This window comes from Terrapene carolina, unplaced genomic scaffold (assembly GCF_002925995.2).
Source record: "Terrapene carolina triunguis isolate 2854851 unplaced genomic scaffold, T_m_triunguis-2.0 Scaffold32922, whole genome shotgun sequence".
NCBI lineage: Eukaryota > Metazoa > Chordata > Testudines > Emydidae > Terrapene > Terrapene triunguis.
The window spans coordinates 265,841-282,738 of NW_020697273.1; the positions used below are offsets into that span (position 1 = coordinate 265,841).

Sequence of the window (16,898 nt, forward strand, 5' to 3'; positions counted from 1 at the left end):
CCAGTCCTTCCCACACCATGCTGGTGGCTGATCCCAAATCATTGCCGCGCAGACACGTCACTCCCAGGTCCCAAGGGGCAGGTGGATTGAGAGGCTGTTGCTTGTTGAAGCCAGACTGAGCAGTGCAGCCTCAATGGTGATTACAGGCCCTCGGTGCTTTGGGCCCAGCTTTTCCAACACCTTTGGAATTGGGGGTGTGGGATTGGCGGTCCCCAGGAGGAAAGCCCAGCTCAGGATCTGCTCTTCCCTGCTGTGTGAGAAGCTCTTTGTAACCATTGGGCTCTGTGGGTGAGTGGGAGTTGAACACCCTGTCTTGGGGTGGTTTGTTTGCAATCTGTACAGTGACACTTCTGCTCCAAGTAGAGCCCTGTGCTATGTGTGGGACTGACGGCGTCTCTTGTGCTTTCTCTCCAGACCCTGGACCTGCACTCCTGTCCCAAACCCATTGTTTTTGTGTTGCACACTTTCTTGTCAGCCAAAGTCACCCGTATGGGACTGCTTGTGTAAGAGGTGAAGGGTCCCAACAGCTCCGAACAACACATCTACTGTCCCAGCAGCAAAAAAGCACAAAAGACCCTAGTTTGTGGTGTCCTCCTGCAGTACCAGTGCCTTGACAAAGACTGTCTCATGCCAGAACCATGACAGTGTGGAAGGAAGCTCCTGCCCTCCTCAGAGCCATAGCCAGAAACTCCATCCTCTCCACAATCCCCTGGAATAACTGCTCCACCTGCCTAGAAAATGCTGAGGCCAGGCTGCTGCTGGTAGCTGAAGTGGTTCTCGCATTCTCCCTTTCCAGCCACTTCCTGGCTGCTGGCAATTTCAGACATTCTTCTTCCTGACACCCCTGGGATTCGATTGTCGCCCTGAAGACTCGACGTAAAGCCGAGCATCCGGCACTCATCTGTTGCAAGAAGAGCCATTGGCATGGGGCTGTGAGGGGGGAGCTGGTTAGGGTAGGAACTGTAATCAATCCGTATGACGTCTTTTTTTATTGCTTACCAACTGTGCCTTCGGCGTAAGGTGGGTGGGGCTTTACTGGAGCTGGGGATGAGGAGACTGGGAGTTCAGCACTGGTCGCTCTGGACGAGCATTCCATGAGCCCCCGCCCTCGGCTCGTTCCAAGCTGCCCGGCCTCCCCTAGGAGAAGTGAACTGTTGCAAAGATGGACTTGCGGCTGTGCGGCAGCTCTCATGGGGTCATGTAGGCGAGGCTGAGTTTGCTGAGGATTCCTCCTGGAGGGAGGGGGACTCTTCTGAGAGCTGGTGAATCCTGCCTCTTCCTTTTGCAGTCGATAAATATTAGGGGAGGGTACGCAGTACACCCTTCACTGTGGCTTCTGACCCTAGTCACCGAGCCAGAGGAGGGGTCTCTGAACGACTGACCCGGCTCCCTCTGTTGCCACAAAGCCACCTTCCCAGGGATCCTTGGTAAGGAAGAGGCCTGTCCTTCTCACTAGCCAGTGGGATGGATAGTCAGGGAGATTTCAGTCACTTTTCTGACTTGCTTTGGGCACCTGGAAACATCCTAAATACAGAGCACTTGGTGCTTTTTGCTGATGCTTCTTACTGAGGCCCCCGATGGTCAAATGCGACAGGACAGATGCCACATGGCTGGATCGGAGGCACCGAAAGGCCAGGTGGTTGCGTGGTCCGAGATGAGCTGTAATGTGAAAAGCAGCTGATGCCCTATAGTAATGCACACAGCCTCTGGGCCTGGCAACTTCCTTCTGAGACCCTAGCAGCACCCTCTCCTTTCCTAGTGCTGGGCTGCCTGTCTCCCTCAGCCTGTGCTAAGCCCCTGTGCCCAGGTGTGCGTGCTGCAGGGAGGTGGGTGACAGGGGCCTGGGAGCCAAGGTGGGGGAGATAGTATCTTTTATTGGACCTACTTCTGTGGGTGAGAGGGACCAGCTTTCAAGCCCCACAGAGCTGTGCGCATGCTGGCACAGCCTGTCCCATTCCTAAAGAAGGTTTTCTGAACATCTGCAGGGCCGAGGGGGGGCATCTCATCCACCAGAGGCAGGGAAATTGCAGTGCTTCCTTCACTCTGGTGGCAGAATTTGAACACAGGGCTTTTGGAAGCCCCCTCCAGCACATCACTGACCTCTTCCCAACAGGACTCAGGGCACCTGGCAATGCAGCCTGGCTCAAAACTCTGAGAAACAGATTTCACTGCGTAACCCAGACCTTCAGCAGGGCCTGCACCCTCCAGCTCTCTTCCTAGATTCCTGGCTCTCTCATGCTTGGGAAGAGCTGTACCTGGGACACCCAGAGATGGGGGGGCAGGGACTCCAGGAGCCCCACTGCGCGCACACATCAGGTGGCTTGGACAGTCCTTTGAGGCTCTGCTTGCTTCCTTGGAGCCTCTAGCGCCTACTGTTATGAGTGTTTGATTCCCAGTGTAGGTTGCTCAGGATTAACTTCTGGGATTCAGCTTCTCAAGTTACCAGTGTACTGAGCTTTCCGAGACTGGCTAGAGCCTTGTGGGACATGTACTCCATCTGCAGACCAGTAGGGTAGCCCATCTCCGTAGTGGCACAGATCGACAGCTTGATGTAACTAGACTTAGGGTGAGAATTCACAGCACAAAACGTTTGAAGGTGAACCTAAGAGCATGCCGCCTCGAGCCTGGCCTTCCCCAGAACAGGCTCACAGTGTGTGAAGAAGCGATCCTGGAGGGCACACTTCCTTTAAGTGAGATATGAAGCCCAGATTGTCCTGCCAGCGCAGCAGCCTGCTGAAACCCTAGGGAGGGAGTGTTCTTCACAGGCCCCTCACAACTACGTGGCCTATGCCCGATGCCTAGCAGCTCATTTCCAAACACTGGTTTAGCAACCAACAAAAGCCAATCAATTGAAACGTGTTTGTTTAAACAACAAATCATGCTAGGTTATAACATACTTAGAATAGTGTCTTAGCTGATTGGGGTTTATGAAGTGAATATAAAGTGAGTTTCCGCACAGTACGGATTTGGCTAGGTTTGTGTTCGCCCAACAGACTGTTATCTGGTCTGTGGACCAATCGGAAGAGTTGTCATTTCCACGCAAGGCTGTTAAGCTCTTCAGTCTATTTTAGCTGCTCTTAAAGTGTATATTTTAGCTCTAGTATGGTTGGGGTTTGTCCCAGCAGTCCAGCGAGTGCTGGAAATCACAGCGTCTGCATGGTGAAAAATCTACTGCAGGGAGAGTAGACTTGTTCTAAGCCTCAGTTCTTAGACAACCCATAAAGAAATACCCTTAATGCCACAGGGTGATTAAGCTGTTACCATGTTAGACTATTTTCTTATCTAAATGTCTGTTTTCTTTAATTTGCAGCTTCACCACATTGGTGGCTGTAAAGCACTGGAATATTTTTACGTTAGAGGCTAGGCCAGTTTGGTCTCTTACCAAAAGCCCCAAGTCAACTTAAATTAGAATTCTGGACAAGGTCCTTCCTCCCAGGAAAACGTGGCTTGCTAGGAACCAGGTTTACGAGTTTAAAGGTGGGGTCCATCAGCAGGGGAATATTCACCCCTGTTGTACTGGAAGTGTGAGTAGTGTCAGTATATCACATAAAATGGGACAGTCTCCCCGCCCCCCCCCCCATTATTCCTTCATTCTGCAAACTACCTAATAAGCTGCTATGCAAATTGTTGTGCCCTGGCTGGTTTCAAGGGGTTAGATATCCCTGAGGATTTCAGGGAAGAACTTGTAGACTTAAGCACTTTCTCTGCTTTTTTATTTTGCTCTGACACTTAAGGTTGAGTGGTTGCTATTTTAAGCTCTGGTGGTGGTCACTGATTGTCAGTACTGCCCAGGATCTGTGCAAAACTTCAGTGTAAATGCCTTGCTGTCAGTGGGGTGAACTCTTCCCAAATCACCTGTCACTAGCAAAGCTCTGGTTGAGGTGGCAACTGAAATGTCAAGAGTAGACGCCAAATCGAATTGCACGTGATGGACGTTTGGCTTAACAGGAGGTTATTTTAACTCATTTCGATTGGATTTGGATTTCTGTGGGAGGTAGGGGAGTACTTAGTACTGCCTTGTCATAACCGCCTACTACAAGCTGAGCTGGCACCCCTTGTGCACGGCCAGCTGGAATGAAGTACAGTATGGTCTGTCTTCCCCTTTGCATCAGACGTGGTATAGTTAATGTGCAGAAAGGCTCATGCTGCCAGCCTGAAACTGTCTCCCAACCGACCCAGGTTCCTTCCCAGGCTTCGCTGTGTTAGGAATTACATTCTGTCCTGTTTAAGCAATCACTTTTGAGCCTTTTGCCACAAAGCCTGAATTCGATCCTGACTTGCTTCACGAGTGAAGCCCCTGAGATCTCAGCCTAGTCCCCGGAGAACCTGTGTCCAAACCAGACCAATCTTCTCATTCGCGTGAGCGTCAGTGTTCACTGAATGGAGGCTCAGGTCTGTTGCGGATCAGAGGTACTTGGGGAAACTTGCCAGTTTGCACTCCGCCTAGTTCTCCCCAGGGCTGTCTTCCATTCATGCCAAATATCTGCCCTGTTACAGAATGCTGCATGCCCTTCTGGAACGCTGTGAGCCATCGCTTACTCTGGAAGCTCGGGTCCTCTTAGCTTTTAAGGTTTTTAATGTTGGTATTAAAAGCCTGTTCTGCAGACTGAATTTCTGATGCTCAAGCCCCCACTGTGTCCCAGCTCCTCCCCAGAAGTGTTGAGGTACCAGATTTATCTGCAGTACATACACTATGTGCCTCACCTGGCCTCGTTTGTTTCTGGTGGCAGCAGCCGCCCCCCTTCCCAGAGCCTGTGTAGAGACATGGGGAAATGTACAAACTCCTGGGAGCTTGTCCTGTCTTTTCCCTGTAAGTGGGGGAAAGGGCTCCAGAATGTCTGCGAGAGACTGCTCCTGCCCCCTCCCACATCTATGCAAACCTCTGGATTTTGTGAGAGGTGATACGTTGGAAAGCTAGAAAATGCAGCTGGAGCGCTCTGTTACAGCATTCCATGTGGAAGATACACCACTGAGAGGCATCCCAGGTTATCCTTGGAAACCAGAGGGAGGAGAGGAGAATATCTATGCTGAGCTTGTGTTTTCTATCCAGAATAAGAACAGGCAAGTGTCTTAAATATGGCCCTATCGGCCTGGATGACCATATGGGGGGGGGGGGGTGTAATTAAACTAGTGAATGGTGTTTACAAAACCTTACACAAGCTGCGTAGATTTTAAAAGCTATCTAGTCAATCAATTCCTCCTACCAACTCCTCTTCAAACAGCACTTGTGGGATCGACTCCCAGAGTTAATACTCTGCAAAATCTTTGCAGATTCTTGTGCTTTCCCCAATACAACATTTCTATGCCTGTGGCTAATTCCGACAACTGAAAGCAGACATGGCACGCATGGCTTAATTTGTAACGAAAGAGGTGCCAGGGCTCAAGCAATTTTTTTACTTTCCTAACTGACACGCCAAGCCCAAAGGTGCCGGGGCTCAGCCCTGGCGGAAATTAAGCACTGCTTGCATGTAGAAACCAGGCTACACTTTTCTTTAAAAGGAGGCCAGTAGCCTTTTCGCATTAGATAATAAGCAATAAAGAAAATGGATGTGAAACTAGTAGAAGCAAATGAGTCTTTGGCTGTGGATCCCACTCCCGGTGTGCATGTGCTTCGTGGGAGCCACATGGACAGAGCATCCTGAAGCACCATGGTTGCTGTAAGGCTAAGTAACCGTTCTCTACAGCCACCCCACCTCTGCCTTTTGCCTTTATGCTGCCAGGATTTTGCTACATGAGTTAATTCTGTTTCTGCTGCTGATCTTGCAGCATCCTGGCCTGCAACACAGTACATCAAAACCTTGATTGCACTTTCATGTTCTAGAATTTGGGGGAACTACAGGGCTAGTTCTGCCTTGTTTTAAAAATAAATTAATTTGCAGTGACATCTCTTCTCTGATGAAGAAAATTAAAAAAATAAAATCCCCTTGACACATCAATGTTTGTGGTGCTCCATTTTCCTTTTAGCATATCTACCTGTCTGGGATCAGCCAGTGTAGGGGATCTCACTACAGTGTATCAGTGTGAAGTTTACAATTTGGGTCAATAGAGCATTACAAGCCCCAGGTGCTAAAGACAAGAACCCTGTAGGTATAACTGGCCCCAGGTCATCTGAAGAATAAATTGCACCGAACCACTACAATTAAACTGTTTTTTAACCTGTGCAAACTCTATGCTGTTTGATATGATATAATCAAGGCACAGACTGTAACACTCCCATGAAAACAATAAAATAAGATGCAATCAATTCTATTTTTGTATTCTTTGTAGTTCACTATTTATACAATTCTTCCTTTTTTGAGGTTTTTAATCTCTAGCTTTTGGAACTTCCAGGTTACCAAATCCAAATAACCCAAGTGGTGACAAGCAGGGGAGTTTGTGTATTTCACAATCACATTAAAGCTTTATGTGTACTCTATAAATATAGATGCATAGACAACCTATTGTCCCCTGAGTTGCATGTTAACTGTATAGTATTGTACATTACAATGAAAATGTAACTGAAGGGCAAGTGTAACCTTTATACTGTAAATAACAATAAAGGCTTTTATGCTTTTAGATTTTGTTTTTTCTCTGTGGAAAATTTTTTGTCTGGGGTAGGAGATGCAATAACTGTTTTGCCATTCAAGATGGAAAACATTACTCCCTGCCCTCCTCAGCCACAAGCTTAGGGGAGCAAACAAAAAACAACCAAAACCCCCAGGAGTGCAGTGGTGCAGCACCCTGGAAGCTGGCAGCCAGGGAGACCACCTGATCCTAGAACAGGAGACTCTCTGCTTTTCCTGCCACACACGGTTCTGTGTTGGAGGGGAGGGGACTTGGCAGAACCCCAGGACAACAGTGGATCTGTGGTGTTCATGCCCCATTGAGATTCATGAGGTGGTTCACCCAGGGCCGGCTCCAGCATTTCTGCCGCCCCAAGCAAAAATTGCGGCTGCAATTGGGAGAGAGAGAGAGAAAAAAAAAAAGCCGCGATCGGCGGCGGCAGTTCAGCGGCAGGTCCTTCGCTCCTAGAGGGAGTGAGGGACCTGCCACCCCCGAATTGCCGCAGGTGCCGCCCCTCTCCCTTGGCTGCCCTAAGCACCTGCTTGTTACGCTGGTGCCTGGAGCCGGCCCTGGGTTCACCCATATGAGCCATCGGCTCTCTGCAGGCTCAAAGAACTGTCCCTGCATCAGTTACATCAAGCTTTTCTTCACCCCCATGAGGGCAAGAAAGTGTGGTGAGTTTTTGTTAAAGCCAAAATTCCCACATAAGCACATGATTGGAGGAGCTGGGATCCTAGGTATTGGCCTACAGAACCTATGCCTTAAAGCAGCCCTGGATGAATGGGGCTGCATTGATAGGCCCAGGGCCCAATAAGCATCTATTTGTTGCTGTGATGTACTGGGGGCAAGAAATCTCACCCAGACAATGCAGTATTCAGAAAAGTGTTACTGTTTAAGAATGGAACTGTCTGCCTACTCTGGAAAGGCGGGAGTGACAGACAATCACACGGGACCAGGGAAGCCTTACCCACTGAAAGGCGGGGCAGTTCTATCTCTGGAAAAGGAAAGGTAAGGCACTGTGGTGTCCATTAACTCTACATGGTTATTAAACCTGAGTGAATGGATGTATGCATTCTAGGTGGCAAATGCCAAAGATGGGGGTAGCACAGTCCAGTAGAAGGGGCTCCTGGTTTAAGGCAGATGGTGATGAGGTAACAATGCCACTTTAGAAACAGGAGTGCAAAGCCCAGCATTCTGTGTGCCAGCTGGAGGCAGGTAACCTTTCTCACCCCAACCCCTACAAGCGATCTGCCAAGGAAAAACCGTGGCCGAGTGACCTCTTCTCCAGAAAGCGACAGAGTCCTGGGGTAAGGCGCCATAGGACTCTGTCGCTTTTTACAGATCCAGACTAACACGGCTACCCCTCCAATACGTTTCTCCAGAGAAGATGCTGTCTCCTAAAGTGCAGGGTACCAGAGGCAGCTGTAACACACCCGCTGCCTGGAGCCAGCTAGCCAAATGCAAATAAAACAACCTCAGTGTATGACCTGTGAGGGAGACTAGCCCCTGGAACAAACGCCCCTGGGAAGTGGCGCATTCTCCAGCTACAGCATCCTCGGGTCCAGCCTGGACAACTTTCTGGAGGAGGCTTTAGCCAGATGCAAGTTCCTGGGCTCAGCACAGGGCTAACTGGGTGTGAACTTGAATAGCCCCTGTTCTGCAGGCGATCAGAGTCGATGAGCTAATGGTCCCTTTAGAGTTAAAAAGGGGAGTCGGTAGGGGAAGGGGGGGCTGTGTCTATCGCGGGGGGGTCTCTATGCAGGGGTGGTGGACGAGGCTGAGTGGGTCACAGGCACCTCTATAAAACAAAGCCCTGAAGATCGTGACTGGCCCCTACTCTCTGGGGTTTGCGGGCGGTACGCAGGAGTCTCCGTGCGGGGGGGGTCTGGTGGAGGGGGCAGGATATGGGGGTGTCGGGCTGGGGGTGTCTCTGGGGGGCTCTTGGGGGCGGGGCTCCTCCCCTCCCCTGCCGGCGGTCGCTGCAGTTCCCGGCGCGGCCGGCAGGGGGCCCCGCCGTTCTCGCTCCCCGCGTAGCAGCTGCGCGGCCGGTGGGTCCCGGTTCGGTGCCGCCGCCTCCTGCCCGCCGCGCCGGGGCCTCCCCGCCCGGAGCCGGATCCGGATCCAGGCCGCTCGCAGCGCCCCGGGGACTCGGGCGGCACCGGGCGATGAAATGACAACATCAACCCTCCAGGTACCGGGCGGCGGGAGCCCGGCCCGGCCCCAGCGTCCCCCGCCCGGCCCCGGCCCCAGCCCCAGCCCCAGCGTCCCCCGCCCGGCCCCGGTTCCCGGGTCCCCCGCCCAGGCCCGGCCCCGGCCCCAACGTCTCCCGCCCGGGGCCGGGTCCAGGCCGGGCTTTGCGGGCCTCAGGCGGCGGGGAGGCCGCCCGCCGACGCGCAGGCCCCGGCCGCCCCCTACCCCGGGCCGGGCCGGGCCCAGGCCGGAGCGCTCCCCCGGGTGCCAGGTGTGGCCGGACCGGCGGGTTCCCGCGGCTCTGGGGCCCAGGGCCCGGCTGGGGGCCCGCCGCGGGGCCCTGTCCCCGGGTGAGGCCAGCGGGACGGGCCCGGGGACGCTGCTGCAGGACCTGGAGCTGCTTCTCCGGCCCCTGCGTAGCCCTCGGGGGCCGTGGGGAGCTGCCCCTGGCCGGGCCTCCGTGGGGCCTGGGCGCTGCGGGGCCGGGCAGCGGCCCTTGCCTGCGGACTGCCCCGGCTTTCCTGTGTCCCGGGGCCTAGGACCGGGCCAGGCACGGGCCGTGTCAGGGGAGCCGGGCCCCGTGTGGGGCTGGCCCGGCTGGGGCCTGGCTCCACGTCTCGCTCCTGCGGCAGGTTTCGAGGCGAGAGTGTCCAGGTAGCCCGCGCTCGGCCCCCGCAGCCTCCACCAGCGACGGGGGCGCGGGTTAGTGCCGCGCCCTAGAGAGCAGGGGCTGTTTGTTCAGCTCCCCCCGAGGGGTGCCCAGCCCCTCCCCTGCCCCTCTGGGGGGACTGGGGCCAAGTGAGCTCTCTGCCTGTGGGCAGTGGGAGGTCTGCGCCCAGGGCTTGTATCATGGGCGAGTTGGGCTGTTTCTTTCTTTCTTTTCTACCGAAACACTTGTACCAGTACAACCCCGCTAGTGAGGTGAAGGTGCCTGTTACCATATAGCGTCTCCTCCTTCCCGTACAAGAATGGCTGTACTGGTATAAATACATTTATACCAGGGTAACTGCCCACATTAGGGAGCTGTCCTGCTTTCACTAAACAGGTGCTACGACTTCTGTATGTAGACAGGGCTTTCCCTGCAAGGCCCACGGGTGCATCTGTTTCTCCTTCCCTTGCTCTGTGGTGGTGGCTTTGGTTAAAGGTCCCAGTGGCACAGGAGCGGCCCCGCCCTGGCAAATGGCCATGGGTTCTGGGCTTGGATTTTGCTCTCTGGAATCGGTGGCTTTGTCCAGCCCAGAAGGAGCCGCTTGTGAGTGTTGTCTGCTGTGTGTGAGCAGAAGGCTCAGACGAGAAAGAGGAGATGACTCTAGGCGCCAGCAGCTGCTTCTCAGAGGTGTCCAAAAACCCGTTACCTCGGTGGGAAACATTACCTCTTTCCTCGTCCATTGATCTCTCCTTCTCCTGTGTGCCGGGGCAGCTGTGTCATTGGAGCTGTGTTCTCTCCTTGCAGAAAGCTATCGATCTGGTAACAAAAGCGACCGAGGAGGATAAGGCCAAGAACTATGAGGAGGCGCTGCGGCTGTACCAGCATGCAGTGGAGTACTTTCTACATGCCATCAAATGTGAGTCTGGCTCGTCCCTCCTGCATCGCTGGCCTGGCCAGCCTGTGCAAGATCTTTCCCTCGCTGTTCCTCTTAGGGTCCTTCTTCCCGTTTCATCCTGCTGGGAGTCAGGCCTGCCCAGAATAGCACATCCCCAAACAGATCAGCCTGCACCTGTTGCAGAGCCAGATGGCCTGCCGAGGGTTCCCACAAGTGCAGGCGTTCTCGGGGGAATGAGCTAACTGTGGAGCTGGGCTCAGAAACCCTGAAGTTGTGGGATTATCCAAAGGGAGGTGGGGCTTCCCTGGCTGTGGGTTTGTGCTGCGTCCGTCTCTAAGGGCAGCTTCTCCTGGGGGATTCTCTCCAGCTGCCCACCCGGTGGGAGCTGGTGAAAGGAGACGTTGGTGTCTCATGGCTCCGGAGCGGGCTCTTCTCCCCATTGCTGGTCCTAAAAGGGAGGGTGCTGTAGGGCTCTCCTCACTCCATGCCGTGGAGAGCTGCTCACTGTCTCTCGGGTGCCCTGACAGATGAGGCTCACAGTGACAAGGCGAAGGAGAGCATCCGGGCGAAGTGCATGCAGTACCTGGACCGGGCGGAGAAGCTGAAGGATTATCTACGCAACAAAGACAAACAAAGCAAGAAGCCTGTCAAAGAGTCTCCAAATGATAGCAAGGGGTACGTGTGCAGTCTCCATTGCACCCCCAAGCATGCTCATGCCTGTAACGATGGGAGAGGCTAGCCCTAGGCCCCTGGGTGCCCCCTCTTCTCCTGGGGGTGACTCCGGCAGTGGGTTTCAAAGCAGCACTTCTCCCTCTCTGCACTGTATAGTTTGTGAGTGAGCGTTGGGGTCTCCTGTTGGGGCTGGCAAGAGCCAGCACTGCGAGACTTCGACCCTTCTGGCGCGGCCAGGCCAGATCCTCACTTCCTCCCGATAGCGGGACCTGAGGCTTCGCTGGCCTTGCCATGACTCTGCGTCCTCTTCACAGGAGCGACAGTGACAGCGAGGGCGAGAATCCGGAGAAGAAGAAGCTGCAGGAGCAGCTGATGGGTAAGAGGCGGGGGCTGGGAGCACGGCATTGCCCTGCAAGGCCTGCTGGTGGAGTTCCTGACCTGGGAAGTGGCTGGCGCATGCTGCTTGGTGCAGGGTCGGTGGGACTATGAGCCACTCCTGGAGCGGAATGAGGGGCCGCCGGGCCGCCTCCTCTCTAACTCTGTGGCCGCTGGGCAGTTCTGGAGACTCCTCGTGAGCCCTCCTGCGTGATGACAGCCTGGCCCGGGCAGGTGGCGTTTGGCAGCTGGTGCAGTGGCTGGCGGGAGGCTCAGGCGAGCCCCGAGGCGGGAGTGCTGTCGTCTCTTGTCCCGCTAGGGAGAACTGCCTTCCTCTCGCAGGTGCCATTGTGATGGAGAAGCCCAACGTGCGGTGGAGCGATGTGGCTGGCCTGGAGGGCGCCAAGGAGGCTCTGAAGGAGGCTGTAATTTTACCCATTAAATTCCCACACTTATTCACAGGTGAGGGTTGCTCGGGTAGCTCTGGGGTGAGGCTGGGGCAGGGTGGATTGGCTGCTGCTCCCTCCGAGCGGGACCGTGGCCCTTGTGGTACTGGTTCCGGTGCCGGGCGGAGACCACGCCCTGGGATCTGGAGTACTGAGCAGAGCCCAGAAACTTCCTTGGCCAACAGCCCTAGCAGAGCCCTGAGCGGCGAGGTGCATGTGAACTGGCCAGTCCCCCACAGCACGGCAGGAGCAGTGCTGCAGGGGCCTGGGGTAGGGCGCTGGCCGACCAGAGTCTGGTACCTCTGTTCCCTCCGTTCGAAGCCAGCTCTGCCCCTGCTCAGTGCAGGCTGTGGTCCAGAAAGCCTTTGACAAGGTACCTCACCAAAGGCTCTTAAGTAAATTGTCATGGGATAAGAGGGAAGATCCTTTCATGGTTTGAGAACTGGTTAAAAGACAGGGAACAAAGGGTAGGAATAAATGGTAAATTCTCAGAATGGAGAGGGGTAACTAGTGGTGTTCCCCAGGGGTCTGTCCTAGGACCAGTTCTATTCAACTTATTCATAAATGATCTGGAGAAAGGGGTAAAAAGATGACACTAAACTGCTCAAGATAGTTAAGACCAAAGCAGACTGTGAAGAACTTCAAAAAGATCTCACAAAACTAAGTGATTGGGCAACAAAATGGCAAATGAAATTTATGTGGATAAATGTAAAGTAATGCACATTGGAAAAAATAACCCCAACCATACATACAATATGATGGGGGCTAATTTAGCTACAACTAATCAGGAAAAAGATCTTGGAGTCATCATGGATAGTTCTCTGAAGACGTCCACTCAGTGTGCAGCGGCAGTCAAAAAAGCAAACAGGATGTTAGTAATCACTCAAAAAGGGATAGAGAATAAGACGGAGAATATCTTATTGCCCTTATATAAATCGATGGTACGCCCACATCTCGAATACTGCGTACAGATGTGGTCTCATCTCAAAAAAGATATACTGGCATTAGAAAAGGTTCAGAGAAGGGCAACTAAAATGATTAGGGGTTTGGAACGGGTCCCATATGAGGAGAGATTAAAGAGGCTAGGACTTTTCAGCTTGGAAAAGAAAAGATTAAGGGGGGATATGATAGAGGTATATAAAATCATGAGTGATGTGGAGAAAGCGAATAAGGAAAAGTTATTTACTTATTCCCATAATATAAGAACTAGGGGCCACCAAATGAAATTAATGGGCAGCAGGTTTAAAACAAATAAAAGGAAGTTCTTCTTCACACAGCGCACAGTCAACTTGTGGAACTCCTTGCCTGAGGACGTTGTGAAGGCTAGGACTATAACAGGGTTTAAAAGAGAACTGGATAAATTCATGGAGGTTAAGTCCATTAATGGCTATTAGCCAGGAGGGGTAAGGAATGGTGTCCCTAGCCTCTGTTTGTCAGATGGTGGAGATGGATGGCAGGAGAGAGATCACTTGATCATTGTCTGTTAGGTTCACTCCCTCTGGGGCACCTGGCATTGGTCACTGTCAGCAGACAGGATAGTGGGCTGGATGGACCTTTGGTCTGACCCAATACGGCCATTCTTATGTTCTTAGGTAAGCGCACCCCCTGGCGTGGGATTCTGCTCTTTGGGCCCCCTGGCACAGGGAAGTCGTACCTGGCCAAGGCTGTGGCAACCGAGGCCAACAACTCCACGTTCTTCTCCGTGTCGTCCTCGGACCTGATGTCGAAGTGGCTGGGAGAGAGCGAGAAGTAAGTTAGCGGCTGGACTGCGCTGCTCAGCACCGGGGCAGAGGAGAGCGCACTGTGGCACTAGCGGGTCTGCCAAGGAAAGTGGGGTAAATGAGAACAAGCTAAGCAGTGCCAGCGCGGGAGCTCCCTGCCTGCAGCCCGAGGGTGCTGATCCTCGCTCCCCCACTCGGGGCGTGTGTGGGTTGCAGGGTCAGGACTGGAGGGGAGGCTGCCTGGCCGTTAGCGCTGACCCCGTGTCTTTCTGCCCCAGGCTGGTGAAGAATCTCTTCGAGCTGGCAAGGCAGCACAAACCCTCCATCATCTTCATCGACGAGGTGGACTCTTTGTGCGGCTCCCGGAATGAGAACGAGAGCGAGGCTGGCCGCAGGATCAAGACGGAGTTCCTGGTGCAGATGCAGGGTGGGTGGGGAGTGCGCTCCGGCCCCCCAGAGCTCACCTCTCCCCCAGCTGGCTCAGATGGTGCCGAATCAGCCCTGGGGCGGGCGGCTGGAAATGAGAAGTGAAGAATGAGGAGCTGCTCTAGTCCTCAGCCTGCGCGTCCCCTTTGCTGAGGGCAGCCTCGAAGGGTGCTTGGGGTACTTGGGCGAAGGGCCTGTCTTGGATTGGCAGCTGGTGACTAGCCAGTACTGGGTTTACAACGGCGCCCGCCCTCTCCCTTAGCCCCACCCCCACACCGCCTCTTCCTCCTGTGGCCCCATCTGTAGTCCTCTGCCCTGTGGGAGTGCTGGGTGGGGCCTCAGGGGACAGGGCAGAGCGTGGGGGTGGGGCCACGGTCCAGGCTCTGGGGCCCCCAGAAGGTTAATCCGGCCCTGTCACCCTCCAGCTGCGGTGCTCTTCCGGGCCCCTCCGAGGAGTCCGCCCCGCCTGCTCCTTGATCGCTGTTTCTTCTTCCCGGTAGGTGTTGGTAATAACAACGACGGGACCCTGGTCCTCGGTGCCACAAATATCCCCTGGGTCTTAGACTCGGCCATTAGGAGAAGGTGAGTGGGAGCTATTGGAAACCAGCAGCCACAGCTGCTCTCCTCTGCCTGGCTCAGGGCAGCCACATTGAATGTGCCAGGAGCCACTGCCCCCCCTCTTTGAGAGTGGCCCAGAGAAGAGAGTCGTCTGCCCCAGGGCAGGCTTAGGTCTGTCCCCAGCCCCACCCAACAGCCCAGCACCTCCCTCCCCCAGCCTGCAGCTCTTGCTGGAACCCGTCAGTGCTGCAGCGATCTGCACGGCTCGCTGCTCACCCGCTCTGCCCACTGTCGGTGCCTAGGTTTGAGAAGCGCATCTACATCCCCTTGCCGGAGGAGGCGGCCCGAGCCCAGATATTCAGGCTGCACCTGGGGAACACGCCACACAACCTGACAGAGGCCAACATCCACGAGTTGGCCAGGAAGACGGACGGCTACTCGGGAGCCGACATCAGCGTCATCGTGCGTGACGCCCTCATGCAGCCTGTCCGCAAAGTGCAGTCGGCCACACACTTCAAGAAGGTGAGAGCAGGCGTGCGGGACCTGCTGCTCCCCAAGGGCTGCGGCACCTGAGTCTGGGGCCGCTGGCCTGCAAGGGAGGGGGGCTCCATGGCCACCCGAGTGTGCCCTTGCCCCTCCTGGTGAGATCCTTCCTGAGTCCCCCAGGCCAGCCCCAGAGGGCCCATGTCAGAGGGGGCCCCCGGGGGCGGTTGGAGAGCCAGCCCTGGCATCTGCCCTCTCAGTGCACTTCCTCTCTGGCATGTGGCAGGTGCGAGGCCCATCGCGAACCAATCCCGGCATAACTATAGATGACCTCCTGACGCCATGCTCGCCGGGGGACCCCGGAGCCATTGAGATGACTTGGATGGAGGTGCCTAGTGAGAAGCTGCTGGAGCCAGTGATCTGCATGGTAAGTAGTTTGTTAGGGACAGACACGCTGGGCCGGGTAAGTAGTTCGTTAGGGACAGACACGCTGGGCCGGAGGGTGAGCGACTGTCACTTGGCCAGTGACACAAGTCAGTGTGCAACACCCCTGATGCCAGCAGAGCCCCAGCTGGTGAGGACAGGCTCACTCTGCCCTCCCACTTTCCCACTGGGGCTGGGGGAAGAGGTGCTATCCCAGTCAAAGCCACTGTCCCAGAGTAGCTGGATGTTCCTGGTGAAATGATCAGCATAAAAGATTTACCTTGTGATCATTAGACTTCAGAGTTAACCCGTGTAGCTGAAAGGGTCGGGGCATCCCTGAGCGATTGCTTGTTCCTTCTGCCTGCAGCTGTCCCATCTGGAATGTGTGGCTCACAGCTCTGAGTGCAAGAGCTCCAGGCCTTTCTCCCTGACCGTTCTATTGTGTCATGTGCTGGAGGGGGGAGGGCAGGGGAACCCACAGAGCAGACATGGGCGCCTCGGGATTTATGCCTGCTGGAAAAGGAAAGTTTCCTTCTCCACCTGTGATCCCTGGGCTCTTAGCCCTCCCCGAGCACCCAGGGAGATCAGTAAGCATGGCCATTCCAGGGGACAGACTGGAGAATGCACGGAGCTGGAGGTCACACCAGTGACCAGGAGCAGTGTCAAACCTGAGTCCCGGCTCCTAGGCCTCTGTTCCATGCACCTGCCCTGGGGGACCCTGTAGGGAGATGCCTGTCGTTCAGGACAGAGAGGCACTAGCTACACTGCCTTTGCTAGGGCTGGGGCTGGGGTGTTTAGACCTGGGATTCTCCCCCGCAACCAGAAACTCGAGTAGGATTTCCGAGGGCGTCAAGGTAAAAGCGACGCAGACTCTGATGTTGCACTTTGGCCTCAGCTGCCCTCTCCCCTTGTTTGCAGTCAGATATGCTGCGCTCGCTGGCCACCACCCGCCCCACTGTGAATGCAGAGGACCTCCTGAAGGTGAAGAAATTCACAGACGACTTTGGACAGGAAGGTTAAAAGCTTCTGCCGTGGGGCGGGCGGGGGTGGCAGGGCGGGGCTGGCAGTGGCAGCGTGTATGCTTGCAAAGCCCTAGTGCTGGCAGGTGGACGGTGCCAAGCGGGTGCTAATGTTCAGCTCCCTACTAAACCCACCTGTCTGTGGGCCCCCAGCTGGGAGTTGCACAGCAGCACGGCCCCTGGCAGGCCTGTGGAAGGGGCTGAGCACAGCCCAGGGGCCTGCCCTGCCTCCCCCAGGGGCCCTGACACCCCTGCGTGCTTTTTTTTTTTTTTAATTTTTTTAAATTAATGCTGCTTGTTTTGTCTTGTTTATATACAAATAAAAACGATCCAAAAGCTTCGCCCGCCGAAACGGGACTTTCCTGGGGTGGCTGAGCCCACACAGCGCTGCCCTGATCGCATGGGGCCAGCCGGCAGGGTGTAACCCTCATCTGGGCTAGGCCCCATGTGCCAGGCTCTGCAGGTCTGGCTCCCCACGCTGGAGCTGTGCTGTGAGAC

General features: G+C 55.0%; 2 protein-coding genes across 2 annotated transcripts in view; both read left to right on the top strand.

The window, feature by feature from the left end:
- Positions 1–1,994, top strand: part of LOC112118518 (beta-2-syntrophin) — a 50,655-nt gene extending 48,661 nt beyond the window's left edge. Inside the window, exon 7 of the mRNA XM_024216874.2 lies at positions 415–1,994. Coding sequence (XP_024072642.1) covers positions 415–507 — 93 coding nt within the window. The 3' untranslated portion in view covers positions 508–1,994. The remainder of the gene's footprint in view (positions 1–414) is intronic.
- A 6,564-nt stretch (positions 1,995–8,558) lies between these two features.
- Positions 8,559–16,488, top strand: LOC113409394 (vacuolar protein sorting-associated protein 4A). Its single transcript, XM_026663246.2, has 11 exons — positions 8,559–8,734; positions 10,187–10,298; positions 10,805–10,952; positions 11,264–11,325; positions 11,667–11,786; positions 13,363–13,519; positions 13,770–13,918; positions 14,418–14,499; positions 14,778–14,997; positions 15,245–15,385; positions 16,300–16,488. The coding sequence occupies exons 1-11, from the start codon at positions 8,714–8,716 to the stop codon at positions 16,399–16,401; spliced, it is 1,314 nt and encodes a 437-aa protein (XP_026519031.1). The 5' UTR covers positions 8,559–8,713; the 3' UTR covers positions 16,402–16,488.
- The last annotated feature ends 410 nt before the right edge of the window (positions 16,489–16,898 follow it).